At 42.7% G+C, this 26,062-nt stretch overlaps 1 protein-coding gene across 6 annotated transcripts in view; it reads right to left on the reverse strand.

The window, feature by feature from the left end:
- DMXL2 (Dmx like 2) overlaps positions 1 to 26,062 on the reverse strand; it is a 132,179-nt gene that overhangs the window by 63,545 nt on the left and 42,572 nt on the right. For all 6 annotated transcript variants that reach the window (XR_014779681.1, XM_084784308.1, XM_084784307.1 and 3 more), the window contains exons 9-14: positions 25,871 to 26,045; positions 15,351 to 15,590; positions 12,789 to 13,060; positions 11,353 to 12,049; positions 10,354 to 10,475; positions 1,479 to 1,568 (exon numbers count right to left, since the gene is read on the reverse strand). Coding sequence is in view for 5 of the 6 variants with exons in the window: in XM_084784308.1 (XP_084640434.1) it covers positions 1,479 to 1,568; positions 10,354 to 10,475; positions 11,353 to 12,049; positions 12,789 to 13,060; positions 15,351 to 15,590; positions 25,871 to 26,045 (1,596 nt within the window). In the remaining variant the exon portion in view is untranslated. The remainder of the gene's footprint in view (positions 1 to 1,478; positions 1,569 to 10,353; positions 10,476 to 11,352; positions 12,050 to 12,788; positions 13,061 to 15,350; positions 15,591 to 25,870; positions 26,046 to 26,062) is intronic.

The following is a 26,062-nucleotide window of genomic DNA, read 5'->3' on the forward strand; positions in this document are numbered from 1 at the left end:
CACTGGAAACAAACTACCCTGAGTTTTTTTTAATAAACTCTGAGATTTATTTGCCAGTCATTTATTGGTTGTTAGGTTTTTACCATCCTTGTGCTACTGAAAATGTAAATGTAAAGTGAAGACAAACAAACAAAACTATGTGAAAGTGGACTACATCGATGTCCCATGGTAAAGAGAGCAAAGAGGTGCAAGTAAGGGAATCCACTCTTCTAGATTTCTCTGGAAATAACTAGTAGAATGTACAGCCCAATAATGCAGCTTGAGGACAGAAAAGTTACAATTTCCTTGGAGGCATCTTTAGTAACTTGAGTCTGGCAGCCCCATTTTGGGTACCAAAAGCTGATATGGTAATTTCTCCAAATTTAGAAACATCTTCATTTCTCTTAAGAATCCAAGCACCAAGCCGGGCAGTGGTGGAGTACACCTTTAATCCCAGCACTTGGGAGGCAGAGGCAGGCGGATCGCTGTGAGTTCGAGGCCAGCCTGGTCTATAAAGTTAGTCCAGGACAGCCAAAGCTACACAGAGAAACCCTGTCTCAAAAAAAAAACCAATTAAAAAAAAAAAAAAGAATGCAAGCACCATGGAAAAATTATGAGTAACTCAATACTTGACTTATTCTTCATTTTGTTTTGTTGTAAAGATGTGGTTACTTCTTCAAAGTAATCTTTTTTGTTTAAATGGCTGTGCTTTCTCTCTCAGTCCATGAACATGACCTTAAAGAAATAAAGATTACAGGGATAAATGAACCTTAGTGGGAGAAGGGCTTTCCTCTTCTCCCAGTAGGAGGCAGAGGAAAAAACCTGACCACACAAAGCCTTGTGAATACAAAGTAAAAATATATGCAGAGACTTCATTCATCTGCATTTTAATGTACCCAATTAAAAAACAATCTGAGGCCCAAGCAAGTAAATGCTGAAATGAAAGCTAACATGGAAGGAGAAGGCACATCTGGAGTCTGTGCACAGCTGTACTGTATCTACCTTCAGCATGTAGACACTAGGGTTATAGTTTCAAACTTCCTTTAAATAAGATTTGATCACTTCCCCTTGGTGGGGAGGCCTGGCAGGCACACAGAGGAAAGGGAAGCAGGCTATCCACCTGACAGGCTGTGTCATATGGTAGGGGAGAAGGGCGCCTTCTGTCAAAGGTCTAGGGGTGGGAAGCAGGGCAGAAGAGGGAGGGAGAGAGGGTGGGAACAGGAAGATACAAGCAAGGGGATAACAATCGGGATGTAAACAGAATAAATTATAATAATAAATTATAATAAATGTTTAAAAAAGAGATAAAGACACAGATACAAGTCAATTAGAGAGCAGTAACTCCTAAGTCATCAGTAGATTTCCCCTCTCATTTTGGGGATCACTAGACATTGGATGTTTTACCAAATGAAAATTACTCTAAAACAAAAAAATATACACAGAAAACACTGAAATTAAATACAGCATATAACATCACCAATTTGAAAGCATGGTTTTACTTGGTCAGTGATTGCATCAAGTTCAATAATGCAGCCTGGTCGAGCAGTGGACTGCTGGCTCACAATGTTAAACACTTCTCCAATAAGTTTCTGTAAACAACAAATGCAAAATGTCAATGATTAATAAAATTACCATTCTGTCAAAATGAGATAGTATCATAGGCACTAAAGCCCACCCAAATATCACTGACAACAACAATTAATAGATTCAAGGAAATACATCAAATTTCCATTCTCATTTCTGTTTTTTTAAAGTTAAGACATTAGAAAACTGACAATATTAACACAAATACTGTAACTTCAAAGCATTTAGCTATTTCAATATCTTCATCAAGACAAATGTGTCTAAGGACCTAGTCCAGTGCTGGAATATATGGCTTATGGATGTTTAGTGCCATTTTTCAAAATACAACTCTCCAAATGAAATGCAGAGATCACAACTGACCAGTGGGCCTTTGTCTCTTGAGATGACATTGTTTCAATGAAAACATGAAGCTAGCTTCTGATCTCTTAAAGCTCCCCAAACTTCATACAGGGAAGGGTCTTCCCCCCACCTCCACCAAGAAGCCATCTCTTTTAAATAAAAGCCTTTCAACACCTAACTGTCTTAGGACCCATCTCCAATGCCCAATGTCTTTCCCCACCTCAGTTTAGCCTAAGCTCAGCTCTAAGAGAAAAGAGCATCCATACTGGATGTATAGGATCTTTCAGATTTATATCAGTAGAATTCCAGAAAATACGGACTGGGATAGAGTCTGGGCTTAATAAACGTGAGATAAAATAACTAATTAAGTAGTGCTGAATTTATTGGTATGAATACACTCACTCTTGAGTTGGGATTTAAAGTGTTAGCTCAAATACCTACAAATGGTTTTGACATTCTATTGGTTTTCCTCAATGAAACCTGGGCTCTGGGGCTTGTCTTTGATCTCAGCACTCAGGGAGGCAGAGGCAGGAGGATTGCTTTGAGTTCAAAGTCAGCCTGGTCAACAAAGTGAGTCCAGGACAGCCAAGGCTACACAGAGAAACCTTGTCTCAAAAAACAAAACAAGCAAACAAACCTGGGCTCAGCTATGATCAACACCCTGTAAGGCTAAAGTGTCAGGCTTTTCCTAGTGTGTGTGTGCGTGCGCGCGCACACACACACACACACACACACACACACACAGACTGCTACTCAAAGTGTATCAACAGATCAGTAGCAACAAGATAGTACTTTTTAAAAGTGTATTGTGCATCTACACTTTAACAGTATCTCTGGACTTTTTTTTTTTTTTTTTTTTTTTTTTTTTTTTTGAGACAGGGATCCTCTTATAGTCCTGGCTGCCCAGACTTGCTTTTGCAGACCAGGCTGGCCTCAAACTCAGAGAGATCTGCCTGCCTCTGCCTCCTGAGTGCTGGGGTTAAAGGGCTGTGCCACTACACCCGGCTAATAAATCTTTCCTTAAAGGAGAAAAATGAGTAAGACACCACTAAAAAAAAAATTGTGAATCAATTTCAGAAGATCCAAACACAAGATGTTTTACAGATGTTGCAGACTTATAACACCGCATTCCACTTACTCCTACTTCTAATGAAACTGCTATAAGGACTTACCAGTTGTTCTCCACAGACAGACAATAAGGCCCAGTTGCTGAAAATAACACCTACACAACTCACTGAATGCAGAGAAGTCAAGCTGGTGCCCTCCTAGAGCCTTCATCCCTACCAACTAGTGTTCAAATCATAGTACTGGAAGGTACTCTGCATGCTACCAAAGGAGAAAGATAATCACCAACCCAGCTACAAACCCTTCCATCTATAATGGTGGTCTGCATGCAAGACACACTGGCTCAATTGTAGCCAAGCATTATCACTCCATGAGATTGAACCCATTCCTGACACTACACAGGTGACCAAGAACCTGAAACTATGACATCCAGGGACCTATGAGAAAACCAAATCCTACTGTTCTGCAAAAGGAACAGAGCAATAAAATGGCTCCTAATGACATTCTTCTGTACTCGTAGATCTGTAACTTGCTCATCTATCGTCAGAGGCTTCCTCTTGCAAGACATGGGAATAGATAAAGAGACCCACAGCTAGACAGAGAGTGAGAGACCTAGGAACACTCACTCCTAACTGAGATGTCTCCATCAAATCCCTCCCCTCAGAGCTCAGGGAATCATGTGTAAGATAAGACAGAAAGGTTGTAAGAGACAGAGGAGACAGAAGACACCAAGGAAACAAGGCCTTCCAGACACTTAGGAACTCACAGGGCTGTGGCAGAAGCCCAGGGCCTGCACAGGGCTGGGCCCGATGAGGGTCCAGTGCTGAGAGAGAACGTGGACACAAACCCTCAGCCCTAACCCAGAGGCTATCTGCAATCAATAACCGCCCACAAAGGAAAAATTAGTTCTCACCAATTGAGAATACAAACCACTCTCAAGGCCTGGCCTCACGCCCAGCAGTAGATGGTCAATGCAAAACAAACTCAATGATACTTTTGGAGGCTCTTTGTCTCCTAACACATTGTCAAGGACTCTTTTTCTTCTTCACAAGTCCTCTGCATATATATTAAGGTTTCTGGTTTTGTTTTTATGGGATTTCTGTGTGCAAATGTGTGTGTCCCTGCATCTACATGTGTTCCTTGTGCTTTTTCTTCTGTTTATTTTGTCCTGTTCTGATGTTTGTTCATATTTACTTTATTACTATTTTTTAGATGCCTGTTTATATCTTATTCAGAGAGAGAAAGAAAAGTAGATTTCGATGGTTGGAGAAGCAGAGAAGGTCTGGCAGGGGAGAGGGGTGTTGGAGGAAGAAAAAAACATAGTCAGACTATATGGTATTAAAAATGTTTTCTTTCTTAAAATCTTTTATCATATATTGCATCCCAACTACAGTTTCCCTTCCCTCCCCATCTCTCAACCTCCCCACCTCCCCTGGCCCCCAGATCCATGGCCCTTCCACCTCCCCTAAGAAAAAGCAGGCCTCCCAGGGACATTAACCAAACATGGCATAACAAGCTACACTAAGACCAGGCACAAACCATCACATCAAGGCTGGATGAGGCAACCCAGTAGGAGGAGAAGAGTCCCAAAAGCAAGAGAGAGAGACAGCCCCCACTCCCACTGTCAGGAATCCCACAAGAACACAAGCTCCTTAGCCATAACCTATGTGCAAAGGACCTAGGTCAGACCCTACTAACTCCCCACAAGTCCCTGTCCGTTGATTCTGTGGGCTATGCTCCAATGGCATCCCTGGCCCCTCTGTTTCCTCTGATCTTTGTCGTCCCTCCTCTGCAGGGCTCCCTGAGCTCCACCTAGTGTTTGTCAGTGGGACTCTGCAGCTGCTCCCACCAGTTGCTGCATGAAGTCTCTCTGGTCGCTGAGGGCCCATTATGCTAGGCTCCAGTCCCAGAACACTCTGCAGGCAGGACAAACTGTAGGTTGCAGGGTTTGTGTCTAGCCTGGTGTCCCAATCCCTCCACTTGAGGCCTTGCTTGGTTACAGAAGATGGTTCAGGCTCCGTGTCCCCCACTAGTAGGAGTTTTTGCTAGGGCTACTCTTGTACAGTCCATGGAGTTTCCACTGCACTATTTTTCTACCTCACACTGAAATGCCCCCCATTTCCGGTTGTTTCTCTCAGTATCTTCTCCCTCTCCCTTGCCCACATCAGATCCCTCCTCTTCCCAACCCTATCTGCTCCTAGTCCACTGGTGAAATCTATTCTATTTCCCCTTCCCAGAAAGATCCAGGCACACCCCCACTCTTTGCCTGAGCCCTCCTTGCTACTTAGCCTCTCTGGGTCTGTGGATTGTAGCATGATTATCCTTTACTTTACAGCATGTTTGGTTTTTTGGGTTGCCTCACTCAGGATTGAAACTATTTCTATTCATTTTAATACTCTTATCATTGAATACAATGTGCACATCTACTCTTCCATTGGGTCATATCTACCCATAGTGGATCACTGATAAAAATTAAATATTGGTAGATTAATGAATCAATGAATTAAGTGAAAACAAATTACATGTTACATAGTTACTACTCTGAAAGCTTATTTTTAGTAGTAAAAATACTATTAGTATTTCTTTTTTTTTTTTTTTTTTTTTGAGACAGGGTCTCTCTGTGTAGCCCTGGCTGTCCTGGACTTGCTTTGTAGACCAGGCTGGCCTCAAACTGACATCAATCCACCTGCCTCTGCCTCCCCAGTGTTGGGATTAAAGGCCTGCGCCACCATTTTCAACCCCAGACTCCTCTCACACACTCAGTCACAGTCATCCTTAAGTAAGCCTACATACTTGATAAATGAATAAATCTAACATCACTGGTAACAATATTCAAAAGCTTATGTTTTAAGTACTAAAATAACCAATATTCAAATAAAATTATAACTTAATATTAAAATATATATAAAGCATCTTAAAATGTCTTTCTAAGAAGCTGAACACAATCTTTTCTTGATAATTAAGAGTACACATATGGACATTTACCAATGCCTGCACAAATCTAGTAATGTGCAGTAATGTCTTTATAATAATTAATTCCAAATATCCATTGCTATATAATGTGGAACACTGCTATTTTGGGAGGAGTGGTATTGTGATAGGGTCTCTCTACATAGCCCTGACTGTCCTCGAACTCACTATATGCACCAGCAGGCTGGCCTAAAACGTAAAAAGATCCACCTGCCTCTGCTTCCCAAGTACTGGGATTAAAGGCGTCTGTCACCACCCCCACCCCCAGGGCAATGATGTAAGCCACACTTGGAAACCTAAAATTATATTCACCTCACACTCAGTATATCCCCAAATTAAATCATAAATACCTTCCAAGTATCTTGGCACACCAGAACCATAATCACATTAGAAAGCTCAGCGTCATCTCTTTGTATCCACATTCAACCAACTAGGTCTGTTCTTTCCTGGTTTAACCAAATCCTACCTCTAGCTCCAGTCTGTTTAACCACATTTGGTTGACCTCAGTAGACTCCTTGCTCCCAAATTTCCAGCGCACACTCACTATAAATCATCACACAAACTCATCACTTTGCTTCCCTGCTCAATACTTTCAACATCTCCTAGATCTACTTCTCTACCTACTAAAAAACCTTCAAATATTTTCACTGAATGTCATGGTGGGCGGTGGGGGAAGGGTAAGCTGGCCTTTACTTGGCATCTGCTAAAAATCTAATTTTGAGGAATAAGGAAGCATATGCCAACTTCTTGCTATTTGGACTCAGGGTTAGTAGGGGAAGTAACTAGGGGAACTTGCAAAAAGGAAAAAGGGAAGGATAAGCAGAAATAACGGGAGTTTTACAGAACAGCCACACTTAGTTTAGACAGAAATAAATGCCAATCTCTGCAGTCTGTTTTAGAAAAGCAAATCCCAGAATCCTTGAATCATGCAGCGCTGAAACTCAAATGGCTCAAGAGTCTAAAGACGCAAAGGACTTGACCAGCTCCTGGCAGTGCAATAGATGTAACTGGCAGGGGGAGGTAAAGGCAGAGATGAGACCCATCAGCAGAAGCCAGTCCTCCCTGAGTCACCAGGAGCTAGGATGGGCAAGCAAGGGTCTTCCCCAGCGCCTGAGAAGGCCTGACCTTTGACACCTGGATGTCAGGATAAGATATATATGTGCCAAAAACAAATAAAAAACAGACATTTTTAAATACATGAAGTAAATTTTTTAGAAATTGTAAGGAAAAATATACAAACTCTCAAGTCCAGTTAAGAGACTTTAACATCCTCTCCGAACATTTGACAGAACACATGAACTCAGTGCAGTACCACTCAAATAGGACCTGGCAGTAGAAAGTTTCCTCAAGTTTACAGATTTGAGAGATAAGCAAACAGTCCCACGTCTGAAGAAGCTGAGCCTACCAGATTTGGAAGGCCCTTCCTGCTCTACTGCAGCAGTTAACAACTTGGACCAGCTGGAGCTGCAGGGAATGCACAGAGCTCCACAGTGGCAGCTTTTGTGAGCACCTGAACACACACCTGTGTGCAAACCCATATGCACCCACTGCATACATATATAAAATAAATAAATAAATTTAGCGTGCTGGGAGAGATGGCTCAGTGGTTAAGAGCGATGAATGTTCATCCAGGACTCAGGTTCAATCCCCAGCACCAGGCAACACCTCACAAACATGTGCAGCTCTAGTTCCAGGGGATCTGACAGCCTCTCTGGCCTCCTCAGACACCAGGAATGCTTATGATCTACAGACATACAAGCAAGCAAAACATCCATACGTACAAAATAAAAATAAATAAATCTCAAAAAAATTTAACTTAGAAAATAAACTTCACATTAATAATCTAAGTGCCTCTTTCCATAAATGTTAAAAAGGAAGAAAAGAAAGAAAGAAAGCCCAAGGCAAGCAAAAGTTAGGAAACTGAAGATAAAGGGGAATGCGGAGCCTGAACCAACCATCTCCTGTAACCAGGCAAGGCTTCCAGTGGAGGGATTGGGACACCAACTCAACCACAAAACCTTCAACCTGTAATTTGTCCTGCCAGCAAGATGTGCTGGGGTAAGGGTGGCAGAGAACTTGTGGGAGTGGCCAACCAACGACCAATCTAGCTTGAGACTCATGCCAGGAGAGGGAGTTCATGTCTGACCTGCCTGGAGGGCTAGGGACCAGACGGTGCATAGCCTAGAGACCTGGGATAGAACCAAAAATGCCCAGGAAAAAAAAGGAGAAAGAGGAGGAGGAGGAGGAAGAAGAAGAGGAAGAAGAAAAGGAGGAAGAGGAGGAGGGGAGGGAAAAGGCACTGAAATGATTGCTAACGATATTCTGCTAAACTTGCAGATCGCAGCCTAAGGGGCTTCATCCAGCAACTGATGGGAGCAGACACAAAGACCCACAGTCAACCCTAGGCAGACCACCACCACTGAATGGTCTCCCAGCCCTTTTATTTTACTTCAGGAAAGGTCTTGCTAAATTGTGTCGGCAGGAGAAACACCACAGGTAACCAAACTAAAAAACAGACTGATGTCTAATTGTTAAAAACAAAAGCAGGCTGCTGATGGCAAAAGCCTATGTAGTCCCAACTGCCCTGGAGGCTAAGATAGGACAGTAACAGTTCAAGCCCTGCTGAAACAATTTAGCAAGACCTTTCTTGAAAGGGCTGGGAGACAATTCTACTTTGCTAATTCTGCAGACTTTCTCCCATCCAGATACTAAGCCGGTCTGACCTTATTTAGCCCCCACTACCACTCAAAACAAGATGGATTCAGGACGGTATAACAGAGCTGAGACTTGCTCTAACACCAAGCATCCAAATGTTTCTCCTGCTATCTCTAGAACAAGCTTAATATGTAGATTTTCCTATATGCACATTTATTTTCACTCAGGCAAAAATAAAGATATCATCTTTCCAAATCTTACCTATTCATCCAAAGCAAAGCAAAACCCTGTCTTCAATAGAAATTTCCATATTGATCCTAATCTAATCTCTGCTGGTAAAAACATTTCTAGTGCCATAGATTTAGCAACTAACTGAACGCTCCTAAATACCTCCTCGTCACTCTTAAAATTGCTGATCATTTATTAATAATTCTCTTTCATTTTCTGAGACATTTGCATGTGGCTCAGGTTACCCCAGAACTCACTATGGAACCAATGACGACTTCAAATGTCCTGATCCTCTTGCCTCCACTGCCCAAGCGCTAAAATTACAATCTTGTGCCACCACACCTAGATATTAATAATTCCTCTTTTTCAAATAAATTAAAATTTTATTAAGGGAAAACATAGTAACTATACTTTGTGTCCTCTACACATCAAGAGGTACACAGACACTCAAAATAGCATCTGGTGTTCAAAACTTCACTTACTACTCACTTATGTACTTGGGGACAGGGCCCAGTAGCACACTGCAGTGCATATGTGGAGGACAGTTTGGGGCCAGAAGCTCTCTCCTTCCATTTTGCTTCTGAGGCAAGGCCTGTTGCTTCTGCTGTTGTGTTGCTTAAGCAAGCTTCTAGCTGATTCTCCTGTCCCACCACAGAAATGCAAGGGCTGCAGAGCTGAGCGTCCACACACGGCTCTCATGGCATCTGGGCTCAAACTCAGGTTGACAGCTTACAGGGCTAGCACTTTTACCTCCTGGGATATCTCCTCAGCCTAGTACCTGGTATTCAATACTGGAGACATTTTAGAACCTGTATTTTATAAAGAGATGTCTTTTGCAGTAAATGGACAATTCAATGTTCAAACCTAAATTTTAAACAAAATTTAAGGCTTCTAGTCCCCTGTGTAACAGTAGAACAAGGTCGTGCAGCCACTGAGATATTACAGCCACGGAATATTCTTAAGTAAGTCAGGCTTGGAAATACTCAAATTGTCTAATATGAACAGTTAGGAAAGGATACTTAAAAAAACATTTTTGAGCAAAGTAAGATTTAGATACCCAAACTAGGGCTGGGGAGGTGGCTCAACAGTCAAAGAGTATGGACTACTCTTCCAGAGAACCCCAAATTTAGTTCCCAGCACCCATCCTGGATGGCTTACAACTTCAGCTCCAGGGGATTCTGACATCGTCTCTGGACACCTGCACACATATTATACACACACGAAAACACACAAATACCCATAAATATACATTTTTAAAAACTTTGTTTTAAAAATCTTTTTAGGAAATCAAACTAGAAAGTTAGTATTTTAGGAAAATAAGATATATGTTTTCTTTTTATGTGAATTGCATTGGGATGTAGCATGTTATTTAAGTTTTAATTTGTGTATTTGTGTGTGTCTGTGTGTCTGTCTGTCCTACACAGCCAAAAACATATTCCCATTCCCCCCAAATACCAACTGACAAACCATGGTCTTAAATGAAGTAAAAAGGGAATTTTTTATTAGCGTAGAAAAAGACTTGAAAAGTCTTACTGAGGCTTCTGGGTCTGATAGTTCATCTAATAATTTTCTTGCATCTACCACAGCTTGATAGAGTCTCAGATTTTTACCATCAGATGCAACAAAGCAAGCACTTGCAGAATTGCAGTATGTCCCTGAAAAAAGAAAAAAAAGTCTTTGGGTTACAGTGTTTAATTTACTTTTATTATTGACTGAAGATTAAGAAACAAATAATTATAGCTTTCTTTCTAGCTTTCTTTCTTTCTAGCTTTCTTTCTATCATCCAGAATCATAATTAAATGGCTACAATAAGCTTATTAACAAAAAATATACAAGTTCATTAACAAAAAGTCAGTAGGAAAAATATAAAAACTTTAAAATTCTAAAGCTAAGCCTGTGCCAACATTTTGATAACCTATTAAAACAAAATCTAACGCCTGGAGAGACAGCTCAGCAGTCAGAAGCTGGCTGTCCTTAGAGGACCTGGGTTTGATAGCCAGCATCTTCACGGTGCCTCACAACTGTGTCTAACTCCAGTCCCAAGGCCTGATACCTTCTTCTGGCCTTGATGGCACCAAGCAGGCACGTGGCAAACATATGTAGGCAAAACCCTCATACACGTCAAAGATAAATAAATTTTTAAAAAGAGCTTAACTATGATAAACATAAATCACTTTGTGAACCAAACACAGTGGTAATATCAGCACATGGGAGACAGCAGGATTTCAATGTCTGAGGCCAGCGTGATCTACAAAGCATGTTGCAAACTTTGATATCTCAAAAGAAAAATAAAGAAGAAAAAATATTTTGTTCATAAAAAATGGTAACTTAAAAGCTTTTATTCATGATGGTAGTGCATGCCTTTAATCCCAGCACTCAGAAGGCAGAGGCAGGAAGATCACTGAGTTCAAGAGTGATCTACAGAGTATATTCCAAAATGGCTACACAGAAAAACCTGTCTTTAAAAAAATTAATTAATTAAAATAAATAAAAGTTTTTATTCACTTTACAGTTAAATAAGTAAACACTTACCAAGACAGTAACTAGGAATAAGAGTTGGAAGCCACGCCACATTAGAGAAGGCTGAAGTATGTAAAGAGTTAATTCGAGCCAATTCTGATACTCCTCCAGTGTATGACAAAGGTCCTATGGGGTCTACACGCCACAGAATAAGTTCACTGTAGATTGCATTGGGGTCATGAAATGTACGAGTTGCTGCATTTCTAAGAGGCTGTTTCGATGAGTCTTTTGTGTGTTTTACAGGATCTATTAATCTATTTAATTTACTGTCTAAGTCCCACTGACAGTCTGACTCAGGAGTCAGCAGAGCATTATGATGGGAGGACGTCAGCAAGAGCGGTAGAACGGAATGGCACGCCAAGTCATTGAGGTGGAATCGGTGACCGCAGTATCGGAATTTGTGGGACACGGTCAGAACAGTGGTGAAGGCTGACTTATCAGCAAAAGTGACGGCCCACTGATTCAAAGACCCGTCTATATGTTTAGAAACCATCATTACTGTAGGCGCTAAAATGTTCATATCTGTACTGTGTGATGCAGAATGCGGCTGTGATCCATGAGAACTGTCTACAGACAGCAGCTCTTGGTGTAATGGAGTATGGCATGAGTCTTTTGTAGCATGTACACAGGCATACATCATGATGTTTTTACTAAGAGAGTTGGCATCCCCAGAGGGAAATGCAACAGGAATCCGAGAAGAAAAAGAAACCTGAAAAACATAAAATTATGATTCACTATAAGGAGCTTACTTTTCCAAACACACTATTTTCAAAATGCCAAATTCCAACTTCTTAGCCGCCCCTAAAATGTTTAACTTCTACACAGTTTAATTCCTTTCTATTTATTTAATAAATCACTAGTAATATCCTAATACAAGCTGAATAATAAAGTCTCAAATACATTGCTGAATAGCTTATGTAACAAAATAATCACAATCATACTTAAATTATAATAAAACTAAGAACTGTACACACACACACACACACACACACACACACACACACACACAAAAGCTTATAAAACTGAAGGGGAACACATGGCAGTAACGCCAACACTTGGGAGGTAGAGGGAGATAGGGGACTGAGGGTCATCCTTGCCCACAGGGCTAGTTCAGACCAGCCTGGATCCATGAGACCCTGTCTCTAAAGACAGGAGGAGAAGGAGGAAGAAGTGGTACATCTTATTTTCAAAATAGTTACCTTAATTGTACTAAAAATACTGTAATTCTCAGAAAACACGAGTAGTCATTTAAATACTCGGTGTTTCAAAAGAGAAAAAACTTTCCTTTGAATTAACTAAATGTGCAAATCTCCTTTGAAAACAAGAATCTGTATTTTCCTAGTTGCTTACAAGAACTATTTTTTTAAAGTAATTCTGAGAATCTGTGAAGTCTATATAGCATCTTGTTATTGTAAAACTACAATAATGTCGTCATCGGGGAACTGTACCTGGACTTGTCTGAATATTCCAGGGTTATATTCATCCAGATATTTTACATGCCACACCAGGAAGGTCCCGTCGACAGGGTGTATTGTGAACAGCATGTCGGGGTTCTTATTCCACTCTGTGAGCAGCGTTTCCATCTTGCGATCCAGCAGCACCGTTGGCAGGGGCACTGGGGTCCTGAGGTGTGGGTGGCTTCTGGGACTTCCCTCTCTTTCCCCATCTTCATGTTCTGATGATCCTGTGCCTGTCTCAGATTCTCTATCCAGAGATAATTCTAAATCAGAAAACATATTTATCAGAATATATACTACATAATGCTATAAAATTTATTTAGAAGTTAAAAAACTTCCTTTTAGAAGTTAAAAAATTACCTTTCCAATTTATGGTCAGGAAAAGTATTTTCTTGACTGAATTGAAATTACTATATTTCTTACTTTTAGACAAATGAAAATTTCACCACATTTTCATTATTAAAATTAACAAAACATATTTCCAAAGTACTACATTACTTAAGGTACTATAATAAAACAAATAAAACATGATATGCAGACAGACAAGTTTGCCTGGCATTGAGGCACAAGTTTGTAATTCTAACTACTCAGGAGACTGAGGCAGAAAGAATTCAAGCTCAGGGCCAGCCTGGCAATTTATGAACGCTGTGTCTCAGACTAAAATTAAAAGGGCCGAGGGAGTGGCTCGGTCACAGAGGTCACAGAGGTCACAGAGGTCACAGTGGCTCCTGGCATGCGTGAGGCCATGGCTCAAGTCCACGTCATAAACAGAACAAAACCTCAGCTAGAGTTACGTAATGTGTCCAAGAACACAGTGCCTGATCTGTGAGAAGTGACCGGTATGTACGGAAGAGAAAAGCAAAACGGGAAAGAAAAGAAGGAAGAATTCGAACTTGAAGAGGCACCACAGAAAGGCTGTCCCCCTGTGTGGGGACCGTGGCCACAGAAAGACTGTGCCCCGTGTGGGGACCGTGGCCACAGAAAGGCTATGCCCTGTGTGGGGACCGTGGCCACAGAAAGGCTGTCCCCCTGTGTGGGGACCGTGGCCACAGAAAGGCTGTCCCCCTGTGTGGGGACCGTGGCCACAGAAAGGCTGTTCCCCTGTGTGGGGACCGTGGCCACAGGAAGGCTGTTCCCCGTGTGGGGACCGTGGCCACAGGAAGGCTGTGCCCTGTGTGGGGACCAGGGCCACAGGAAGGCTGTTCCCCATGTGAGGACCGTGGCCACAGAAAGACTGTGCCCCGTGTGGGGACCGTGGCCACAGAAAGGCTATGCCCTGTGTGGGGACCGTGGCCACAGAAAGGCTGTCCCCCTGTGTGGGGACCGTGGCCACAGAAAGGCTGTCCCCCTGTGTGGGGACCGTGGCCACAGAAAGGCTGTTCCCCTGTGTGGGGACCGTGGCCACAGGAAGGCTGTTCCCCGTGTGGGGACCGTGGCCACAGGAAGGCTGTGCCCTGTGTGGGGACCAGGGCCACAGGAAGGCTGTTCCCCATGTGAGGACTGTGGCCACAGAAAGGCTGTGCCCCTGTGTGGGGACCGTGGCCACAGAAAGGCTGTCCCCCTGTGTGGGGACCGTGGCCACAGGAAGGCTGTCCCCTATGTGGGGACCGTGGCCACAGGAAGGCTGTCCCCCTGTGTGGGGACCGTGGCCACAGAAAGGCTGTTCCCCTGTGTGGGGACCGTGGCCACAGGAAGGCTGTTCCCCGTGTGGGGACCGTGGCCACAGGAAGGCTGTGCCCTGTGTGGGGACCAGGGCCACAGGAAGGCTGTTCCCCATGTGAGGACTGTGGCCACAGAAAGGCTGTGCCCCTGTGTGGGGACCGTGGCCACAGGAAGGCTGTCCCCCTGTGTGGGGACCGGGGCCACAGGAAGGCTGTCCCCCTGTGTGGGGACAGTGGCCACAGAAAGGCTGTTCCCCGTGTGGGGACCGTGGCCACAGGAAGGCTGTGCCCTGTGTGGGGACCGGGGCCACAGGAAGGCTGTCCCCCTGTGTGGGGACCGTGGCCACAGGAAGGCTGTCCCCCTGTGTGGGGACCGTGGCCACAGGAAGGCTGTCCCCCTGTGTGGGGACCGTGGCCACAGGAAGGCTGTCCCCCTGTGTGGGGACCGTGGCCACAGGAAGGCTGTGCCCCGTGTGGGGACCGTGGCCACAGGAAGGCTGTGCCCCGTGTGGGGACCGTGGCCACAGGAAGGCTGTCCCCCTGTGTGGGGACCGTGGCCACAGGAAGGCTGTCCCCCTGTGTGGGGACCGTGGCCACAGGAAGGCTGTCCCCCTGTGTGGGGACCGTGGCCACAGGAAGGCTGTCCCCCTGTGTGGGGACCGTGGCCACAGGAAGGCTGTCCCCCTGTGTGGGGACCGTGGCCACAGGAAGGCTGTCCCCCTGTGTGGGGACCGTGGCCACAGGAAGGCTGTCCCCCTGTGTGGGGACCGTGGCCACAGGAAGGCTGTGCCCCGTGTGGGGACCGTGGCCACAGGAAGGCTGTGCCCCGTGTGGGGACCGTGGCCACAGAAAGGCTGGGCCCCGTGTGGGGACCGTGGCCAGGGATACAAACCATGATCTAGCTTCATGCGTAAGCCCCTCTCTCTTTCCTCCTGCGAGCGCTCATCGTCTTCTCTGTCTGCATCATCGCTTTCATGATCTAACTGTTTCTCAGAAAGTTTTCGTAATTGGTGCATAAATACTTCAGTCGATGATGTAAAATGAAATTCCTTGTTATTTAACCAATGAACTACAAATCCCCCATTGACATCATCAATATTAAATGCAGTGCCAACCAGGACGTTTGGAATATCTGTGGAAACAAAAAAAGATTAAACTTTTAATATGGTGCTCTAATTTCTTTACTAGTTTGACGACTGTTTAACATGACTAACCACATATTTACACAGAAAAGTTGCTAAACAAGTCAGCATGACTCTGCCAGGATTTGTAACAACTTTAACTGAATTTAATGGTGAATGTAAATATTTGGAACTAACAACATACTCCTACATGAAACTAAATTGCAGGACTAATTTCAAAACCAAATACAGTAGCACATCATAATTGAATCTTAGTTTTTGAGAAAAGGGGGTGGACACAGCTGTAAGAGATAACAAGAATTTTAAATATGAATTGTATGTTACATACTAAGGAATGACTCAACAGTTCCTCCGCCTGGTAATGATGCTGTATTATGTGAGGGAGTTTCCGCACTCCTAAGGAGGTACTTGAAGTTCCTAAGGATAAGATCCCATGACATTTGCAGCTCACGTTGAAAAGATGAAGGGAAAGAACCTCACTTACACATACGCACACATGAGCACATCTACTCACACACACGTTAATGGTAAACATAAGTGACAGCTATCAAAGTGTTCACTGTCCTACTCCTGTAATTTTGCTGAATGTCTAAAGCTTTCCTAACTGTTGAGGGGAATGAGCGTAAGAACACAGGAAAGAACCAGGTCAGTGGTCAGCGGTTACACTGCTTACCGGATAAGCAAAAGCAGCAGCGTGCAGACCCCAGAAGCCATGTAAAGGCGGGCATTACAGGTGCAGACCCCGGAAGCCATGTAAAGCCGGGCATTACAGAGTGCGGACCCCGGAAGCCATGTAAAGGCGGGCATCACAGAGTGTGGACCCCGGAAGCCATGTAAAGGCGGGCATTACAGAGTGCGGACCCCGGAAGCTATGTAAAGGTGGGCATGATGCCCACCTGAAGTTCCAGCAGCAGATGGCTGAGACAGGGTACCTGAAGCTGCCGAGCCAGACTACCTACACTGGTATGCTCTGGGTTCAATTGAGAAATCCTGCCTCGATAAATATGTGGGGTGGTGACTAAGATAGACTCCCAATGTAAGAGTGATTCCAGACAGCCAGGGCTAAACACAGAGAAATCCTGTCTCTAAAAACTTTAAAAAAAAAAAAAGACTCCTAAGTTCACTTATGGACCTTTCTATAGACATACACATTCATGAGTGCATATATGCATGCATATGCACACACTCACACACACCCCTACACATATGCAAGCATGTGAATATATACACGTACACTACACACATATGACAGAAAGAACAAAACCATATGCATACACATGTATCTTAAGGGGACAAATGAACCAGGTGTGGTGGTGCACGCCTTTAATCCCAGCACTCAGGAGGCAGAGACAGGTGGATCACTGTGAGTTCAAGGCCAGCCTGGTCTACAAAGTTAGTCCAGGACAGCCAAGGCTACACAGAGAAACCCTGTCTCGAAAAACCAAAAATAAAATTAAACTTAAAAAAGGGGGGAACAAATGAATAGGATATTAACATGCAATAAATAATATAAACAGCATGACATTTGCCTAGGGCTGGGGAGCTGGCTCAGTGGTCAAGAGTACTTTTTGCTTCTATAGAGGCCTGGATTGGTTCCCAGCACTCACATGGCGGCTCACAACTATCTATAACTCCAGGCCCAGGCAAATGCCCTCTTCTGATCTCCTTACACACCAAGCATGCTTTGGTGAATACACATGCAGACAGGCAAAAACACTCCTACACATAAAATAATTTAATTTATTAATTTTAAGTTAAAAATTTTGTCTTTTGGCTTAATCATAAATTTAATTTTTTTCCTGAAAAATATGAGGAAAAACGCCTAACAGCACAAAATTATTTGCATTTAACAATTCATTTGGTCAATCTACAAATTGTATTTGCAACAGTACCTATAATACATCAAGCCAAATGACTTAAAAATCATATTTAAAACATTATGCAAGTGAATCAAGCATATTACACATGCCTTTAATCCTTGTACTCAGGAGGCAAAGGCAAGTGGATCTCTGTGGATTTTAGGCCAGCCTAGTCTACATACTGAATTCCAGGACTTTATAGTGGGATTGATTTTCAAAACCAAAATGAAACAAAATAATGCTGGAAAGCAAGGCTCAATAGCTACAAGAACATATATCCTCTATGTTTATCCACTGTGAAGCAATGTGCATTCCCAGCCCACCTGGTTCCACAGTATAAACAGTTAAAAGCCAAGCTTTCTAAAGTAAGTGGAATTTATTGTAGACTAACAAGGATGCATTTTTAAAAGTTATGTATTTATCACAGTCAACAACTCAGGAAAAGCTTCTTTGGAAAGATTAAAAATTTCATAAAGATCTAAAGCCACCAACATTTAAAATTTAAGTTACAGGGCATTCTTAGAATATAATAGAAGTTTAAGGACAAACTGAGCATGATGACACACACCTATATGCCTAGGCCTCTGAAGGCTAATGGTTACAGACTCAAGATCAGCCTGGGGTACAAACAGAGATCTTGCCTCAAAAACTCAAGACATGTCAAAAAGATCAAAAGGGTAATATAAGCAAAATAACAATCCCCATTGTAGCATTAGCAAAGTGAACAATAACAAAAACAACAATGTAGGCATGTAAAGGATAATGTTAAGCATCTCAGTAGCTGACTATGCTGAACCTTGCTTCAAACCCAGCTCCCTTCTTTTTGTGGACTCTCTCAAGCCTCCATTCTGATTCCTTTGTCAGGTGCCAATACCTACAATACTTTCTTTCTCCCTGAACCCCTCCCACACGTGGCCACCTCTGACCTAGATTCAGGTAGGCAATTTTTATCCTCCGTCCTTGTCCTCCAATACAGTTTCTCCAGTGCCACCCTCAGCCTGGCCACAGCCCCTCCTCCCACCTCAACTCCAGCTCTTAGTTCAGACCCAGGGACCCCCAGCCCGTTCACCCTGTCTCCCCAGATCATGCTTTGCTTTACTGTAACCTATGTGCAGGGTCCCCTCGTCCACCATACCTCCAAGTCTCTGGGGACCTGTTATATTGGTATGGATCCACCTTCGCTCCTTTCAGTCTTTTCAGCTAGGCCACCTGTATCCCCTCTACCACGCACCAACCTGCAGGAGCACTCTCTACCACACACCAACCTGCAGGAGCACTCTCTACCACGCACCAACCTGCAGGAGCACTCTCTACCACACACCAACCTGCAGGAGCACTCTCTACCACGCACCAACCTGCAGGAGCACTCTCTACCACGCACCAACCTGCAGGAGCACTCTCTACCACGCACCAACCTGCAGGAGCACTCTCTACCACGCACCAACCTGCAGGAGCACTCTCCACCAGGCACCAACCTGCAGGAGCACTCTCCACCAGGCACCAGAGCCAGCACACTTTTCTAAGATCCAGAGAGGGCAACAGACACCAAAGACTGGAACACCCACCCAACAAAGGCAGGCCCAGACATAAGCACCTAGACCATCTCAGTCATCTTAACCCCAGATGCCTAGGCACCATCACTAAAATACAAACAACAGACTCTCTGCTCATCCTTGATCCAGAGACAGCCACATCTCCTTGTGTGGTGCCAGCCTCTCATCCCTTAGACACGATGGTAAGGGAATGAATGGATTTGGCCGTATTGGGTGCCTGGTTACCAGGACTGCCTGCTTGTCTAGTAATGTAGATACTGTTGCCATCAATGACCCCTTCATTGACCTCAACTACATGGTCTATGTGTTCCAGTACAACTCTACCTATGGCCAAGTTCAACAGCATGGTCAAGGCTGAGAATAGGAACCTTGTCAACAATGGGAAGATGCTGGTGCTGAGAATGTTGTGGCGTCTACTTGTGTCTTCAGCACCATGGAAAGGGCTAGGGCCCACTTAAGGTGAGACCAAAAGGGTTATCATCTCCACCTCTTCTGATGAAGACTCCATGTTCTTGAATCAGAAGTATGACAACTCACAAGAACAGGGTTGTGGATCTCATGGCCTACATGGCTTCCAAGGAGTAAGAAGCCCTGGACACCTACCCCAGCAAGGACAGCAGAGCAAGAGAGAGGCCCTCGGATGCTGAGGAGTCCCTGTTTCAACTCAGCCCCCAACACTGAGCATCTCCCTCACAGTTTCCATCTCAAACCCCCCAGAATAACAGGAGAGGCCTAGAGCCCTACTCTGCTGAATACCATAAATAACATTACTGCACCCACACAAAAAGAAAATATTAACAGCCAAGACATTATCCCTCCACCAGAGCCCAGTAATAGTGAATTAGAGTAGGCCCTGAGAAACGCAATATATCTGAAGACCAGGGCAAGATAAGAACATCAAAATATCAATTATGATTATGTTCAAGGACCTTAAAGGGAATATGAGTAAGTCCCTTAATGAAGTCTATGAAAACACAAACAGTGGGATGAAATAATGTAAACAGTTCAAGACATGAAATCACTAAAGAAACCTCAACTGAGAATTGAAAATTTAGGAAGTACAACAAAAATTTCAGAGGTAAGCCTTACCAACAGAGCACAAGGCTCAGAGACAGAGTTTCAGGCATTGAAGACAAGGCAGAAAAAAACGTATTTCCCAATCAAAGATATGTTGAATCTAAAATAATCCAGCTACAAATGTCCAAGAAACCTGGGGCACAATAAAAAGGCCAAATCTATGAATAAAAGAATAAAAGGAGTAAAAGAAGAACCTCAGCTCAAAGGCAAAGAAAATATTTCAACAAAATTACAAAAGATTTCCCTAAAGTAGGAGGTGCAAGAAGCATACAGAACAGCAAATAGATGGAAATAGAAAAGAAATTCCTCACAGTACATAATAATCAAAATGATGAACACAGAGAAAACATAATAATAAAAGCTACAAGGGGAAAAGAGACCAAGTAACATACAGGTGGACCCACCAGAATAACACTCAACTTCTCAGTGGAGACTCTAAAGCCAGAAGGTCTGGCCAGATGTGCTACAGACTCTAAGAGACCACAGGTGCCAACTTAAGACTACTATACTCAGCAAATCTATCAATTACAATAGACAAAGAAAGAAAAACATTCCACAATAAAATCAAATTTAAGCAAATAAAGCTCTACTGAAAGCCTAGAAGGAAAACTTCAACCTGAAGAGGTTATCTCACCCAAGAAAACACAAGAAACAATCTCAGACCAGTAAATCAAAAGGGAGGGGGCCCATATATCTTAACAACAAAATAATAGGAATCAATAAATACTTCTCATTGATAATACTCAATACTCAATACTCAAATCCCTAATAAAGAGACACAGACTAACAGATTGGCTTAGAAAACAGGATCCATCTTTCTGCTGCATCTAAGAAACATACTTTACCATCAAGAATAGACACCACCACAGGGGAAAAGGATACAAAAGGTATTCCAAGCTAACGAACCTAGGAAGCAAGTGTGTGTAGGCATTTTAGTACCTGACAAAATAAACATTAGACTAAAACTAATTAAAAGAGGTAGGGAAGGACACTACATACACATCATAGGAAAAAAACTACCTAGAATATATTGAAATTCTAAACATTTGTGCACAAGACATAAGGGCACTCAATGTTCATAAAAGAAACACTACTGCTAAAAATCACATATTGACCTCACACAATGATAGTGAGTGAATTCAATACCGCACACTTGCCATCAGACAGGTTATCCACACAAAACTACACAGATAAATGCTAAAGTTAAATAATATCATAAATCAAATGGACCTGGCAGGTATTTACAGAACATTTCACTCAAACACAAAAAATATATATATATATATACTTTTTTTCTCAGCAGCTCATAGAACTTTCTCCAAAACTGGCCATATACTTGTACACAAACAAGTCTCACCAAAAACAAATACACACACAAAAAAAACTGAATAAACACAGTATATCCTATCTGACCAACACGGGCTGTTGTATATCAACAACAAAATTATACAAATTCAGGAAAACTGAACTCACTACTGAATGAAAAAAATGGTTCAAGATGGAAACTAAAATATTTTTTTTTCCTTTTCATTTTTCGAGATAGTGTTCTGTGTAGCCCTGGCTGTCTTGGACTTGCTTTGTAGACCACCAGGCTGGCTAAGAACATACAGAGATCCACCTGCCTCTGCCTCCTTGAGTGCTGGCATTACAGGTATGTGCCACCATGCTTGGCTTAAAATAGTTTTAAAATTAAATCAAAATTAAAATGCAACATATCCAAAACTATGGGACATAAGAAAGGCAGTTCTAAAAAGGCTAGTTCATAGCACTCATATCCAGACCTATGGAACAAAATAAAGGCCACTCTAAGATGTAAGTTCATAACACCCTGTATCTACATTTAGAGGAGGGGGGAGATATCTGATAAACAAACACCTTCAGTGAAGTGACTGGATACAAAATTAACTTTTAAAAAAAAGAAGAAGAACCATTAGCCCTCCTGTACACAGACAACAAACAGCTTAAAAGATAAATTAGGAAGCCGGGCGTGGTGGCGCACGCCTTTAATCCCAGCACTCGGGAGGCAGAGGCAGGCAGATCGCTGTGAGTTCGAGGCCAGCCTGGTCTACAAAGTGAGTCCAGGACGGCCAAGGCTAACACAGAGAGACCCTGTCTCGAAAAACCAAAAAAAAAAAAAAAAAAAAGATAAATTAGGGAAACAACACCCTTCACAATAGCCACAAATAATATAAAGTATCACGGTGTGACTCTAACTAAGCAAGTGAAAGACCTATATGACCAGAACTTCAAGTCTCTGAAGAAAGAAAATAAAGAAGATATCAGAGATGGAAAGATCTCCTATGCTCATGGACCAGTAGGATTAATATAGTAAAATTGTCCATGTTACCAAAAGCAATCTACAGATTCAATGCCATTCTTATCAAAATTCAACACAATTCTTTACTGAGCTTAAAAATTTTTTCTCAACTTCATATGGAAAAACAAAAACGGAATAGCTACAACAATCCTGTACAATAAAAGAATTTCTAGAGGTATCACCATCCCTGATTTCAAGCTGTACTACAGAGACATAGTACTAAAACTCAAAAGGTATTGGTAAAAAAAAAAAAAATAGACAAGTTCATCAATGAATTGAATCAAAGACCCAGATATAAGTCCACACACCTATGGACACCTAATTTTTTATTTTATAAAAGTCAGAAATATACAATGGAAAAAAAGAAGGCATCTTCAACAAATGGTGCAGGTCTAACTGGACATCAGTATATAGAAGGACACAAACAGATCTATACTTATCACCTTGCACAAAATTCAAGTCCAAGTGGATCAAAGACCTCAACATAAAACCAGATACACTAAATCTATTAAAAGAGAAACTGAGGATTAGCCTTGAACTCATTGGTACAGGAGACAACTTCCTGAACAGAACACCAACAGCTCAGGCACTAAGCTCAACAATTAATAACTGGGACCTCATGAAACTGAAAATCTTCTGCAAGGCAAAGAACACTGTCAATAGGACAAAACAGCAGCCAACAGACTGGGAAAAGATCTTCATCAACCCTACATCCAACAGAGGGATAATATCCAAAATATATAAAGGACTCAAAAAATTAAACACCAACAAACAAAATAATCCAAATAAAAAATGGGGTACAGAGCTAAATAGAATTCTCAACAGGAATCTCGAAACACCAAGAAGCATTTAAAGAAATGTACAGTGTCTTTAGTCAGCAGGGAAATGCAAATCAAACTCTTGAGATTTCATCTTACACCTGTCAGCATAGCTAAGATCAAAAACTCAAGCGACATCACATGCTGGTGAGAATGTGGAAAAGGGGGAGCACTCCTTCATTGCTGGTGGGGGTACAAACTTGTACAACCACTTTGGCAATCAATCTGGCGCTTTCTCAGGAAAACTGGGAACAGCTCTACCTCAAGGCCCAGCCATACCACTCCCAGGCATATACCCAAAGATGCTCCACCATACCACAAGAACACTTGCTCAACTATGTTCATAGCAGCTTTAACTCATAAACAGCCAGAACCTGGAAACAACCCAGATGTCCTTCAACTAAAGAATGAGTAAAGAAATGGTGGTCCATGTACACAATGAAAAACTACTCAGTTTAAAAACAAGGAAATCTTGAAATTTGCAAATGGATGGCAATAGAAAATATCATCCTGAGTGAGGTAACCCAGACCCAGAAAGACACACATGGTATGCACTCATAAATAAGTGGATAATCGCCATATAGTACGGGATAACTATTCTACAATCCACAAAGAAGTAACATGGAGGGCCAGGGGAGGACGCTTGAATCTCACTCAGAAGAGTAAACAGAACAGACAGTGGAAGTGGATGGAGAGAGGGAACTGGGTAGGAGAAGGTGTGAGGACAGAAATGAGGGTGGGGATAAGATGTGGGCAAGTGGGGGGCAGGAGGTGAAAAGTCTGGGAGAGAGAAGGGAAGCTGAGGGGCGAGGCACACTGAGGCAAGCTGGGGACCGGTGACAGGGTAGGCTCAAGAAGGATACAGGGCGGAGGTAGCTCTAGCTGAAATTCCTACCAGCGAGATTCGAAATGGAGACTGAAGTGGCCACCCTCTAGCCAGGCAAGACTCCTAGTGGAGGGAGGGGAACACCAACCCACCCACACAACCTTTAAACCCAAATTTACCCTGCCTACAAGTGTAGGGATAAAGATGGAGCAGAGATTGAGGGAACGTCCAACCAATGACTAGCCCAACCCCATGGAACCGAGCAAATCCCTCACACTATTAATGATACGCTGCTACACTTGCAGACAGGAGCCTAACATGGCTGTCCTAGAGAGACTCCACCCAGCAGTGGACTGAAACAGATGATGAGACCCACAGCCAAACATGAGGCAGAGCCCGAGGTGTCCTGTGGATGAGTGGAGGGGAAGGACAGAGGGACACGGAGGGAACAAGAACTCTACAAGATGACCAAGAGAGTCAACTAACCTAGCCCCATGAGGGCTTACAGAGATGGAAGCCAACCAAAGAGCATGCATGGTCTGGACCTAGGCCCCTGACACAGATGTAATATATGCATCTTGGTCTTTATGTGAGTCCCCTAGCAAGTGGAGCAGGGACTGTCTCTGACATGAACTCTGTTGCCTGCCTTGGATCACTTCCCCCTAGGCAGGCTGCCTTGCCAGGCTCAGTGGAAGAGAATGAGCTCAGTCCTAATGTGACTTGATATGGTGCTGGGGTGGGTTGATGGGGGAGGGGAGTAGAAAGGGAGAGAGGAAGAGGGAAAAGGAGGGGAGCCTGGAACTGGGAGGAGAGGAGGAAAGGGGCTGTGTTCGGATGTAAAGTGAATAAATAAACTGAAGAAAATCTTAGTAACTATTTAAGTCTAAAAGAAACAAATTTAACTTAGTAATATATTTTATTTCTCCCAAAGATATGGAAAATGTAATTTTAACAAGTAATCAACAGAAATAAAATTATTAGCAAGAAATTTCACATTTTATCTTTTGTAGTTTTAGAAAATCCAATGTGTACAGTACTCAATTCAGAACAGTCACATTTCAAGGTCACTGGGCAGCACACACCTACAGTCACTGTTAAAGGTCAGATTTTAGGGACTGTGTTCAGTGAGTGGCATCAGTATATAGACAAGCATTTAAAATGAAACTCTTTCACCCTGAAGCAACAGACCTCCAGCTGATAAAGTAGGACTACATTTATATAAAGACAGTTCTATCATCAATGCGGTAGGAAATGTATAGCATTTCTCTCTATATATATATTTAGACCAGAAGAAAACACAGTGAGTGTCCTTAAATAGAAGCTTTCAAATATGCTTTGCCAACATAAAATCTGCTTCTGTTAATTTCTATCCAGGTCTGACAAACTAGATGACAATGCCAGGGCTGAAAGAAAAAATATCTTTCTACCTAAGCGTAAGTCAAGAAAGTCTAGATAGAAAATAAGCTATAGAAGATATAAATTACTTAGATAAGCTTATAAATGAGAGCTAAACGAAGAGTTAAAATATGGAGAGAGTATCCTAACCACACCCGAGCTAAGATCATTTGTGTTCCCAGGCTCAAGTAAAGTTCTAATTTACTTTGTTATATTCTGGACAAAAATATTCAAAATACTTACGGAAACTATACCCTAACGTCACACAGAACCAACTGTAGACTGACCTTCTATTAGAGTCCCACTGTAAGAATTATTTTAAAGGGCAACATAAAATAAAAACAAGGTTACAAAAGTAATGCTATTTTTCAATTTATTTGCCTTATTTCAATACCTTTATTAAAAATAAAACTCTTATCCTTTACCTGTGGCAGGATTGATGCTGGCCGCGATGTGAAAATGGCACAGTGCGTTGGCATGGTGAGAGATGTGTCTCTGAACTTCATGGGTTGCGGTCTTGTCGGGCATCAGGTCAGTGTGAGTCACGAGAACAGACGACCTCCTCTGTCCTTTCCTTAAATTCTTCAAATGGTGTATTGTCTAAAACAGAAAAGTGA

Source organism: Acomys minous, assembly GCF_964271855.1.
Source record: "Acomys minous genome assembly, chromosome: 5".
In the NCBI taxonomy this organism is placed as follows: domain Eukaryota; kingdom Metazoa; phylum Chordata; class Mammalia; order Rodentia; family Muridae; genus Acomys; species Acomys minous.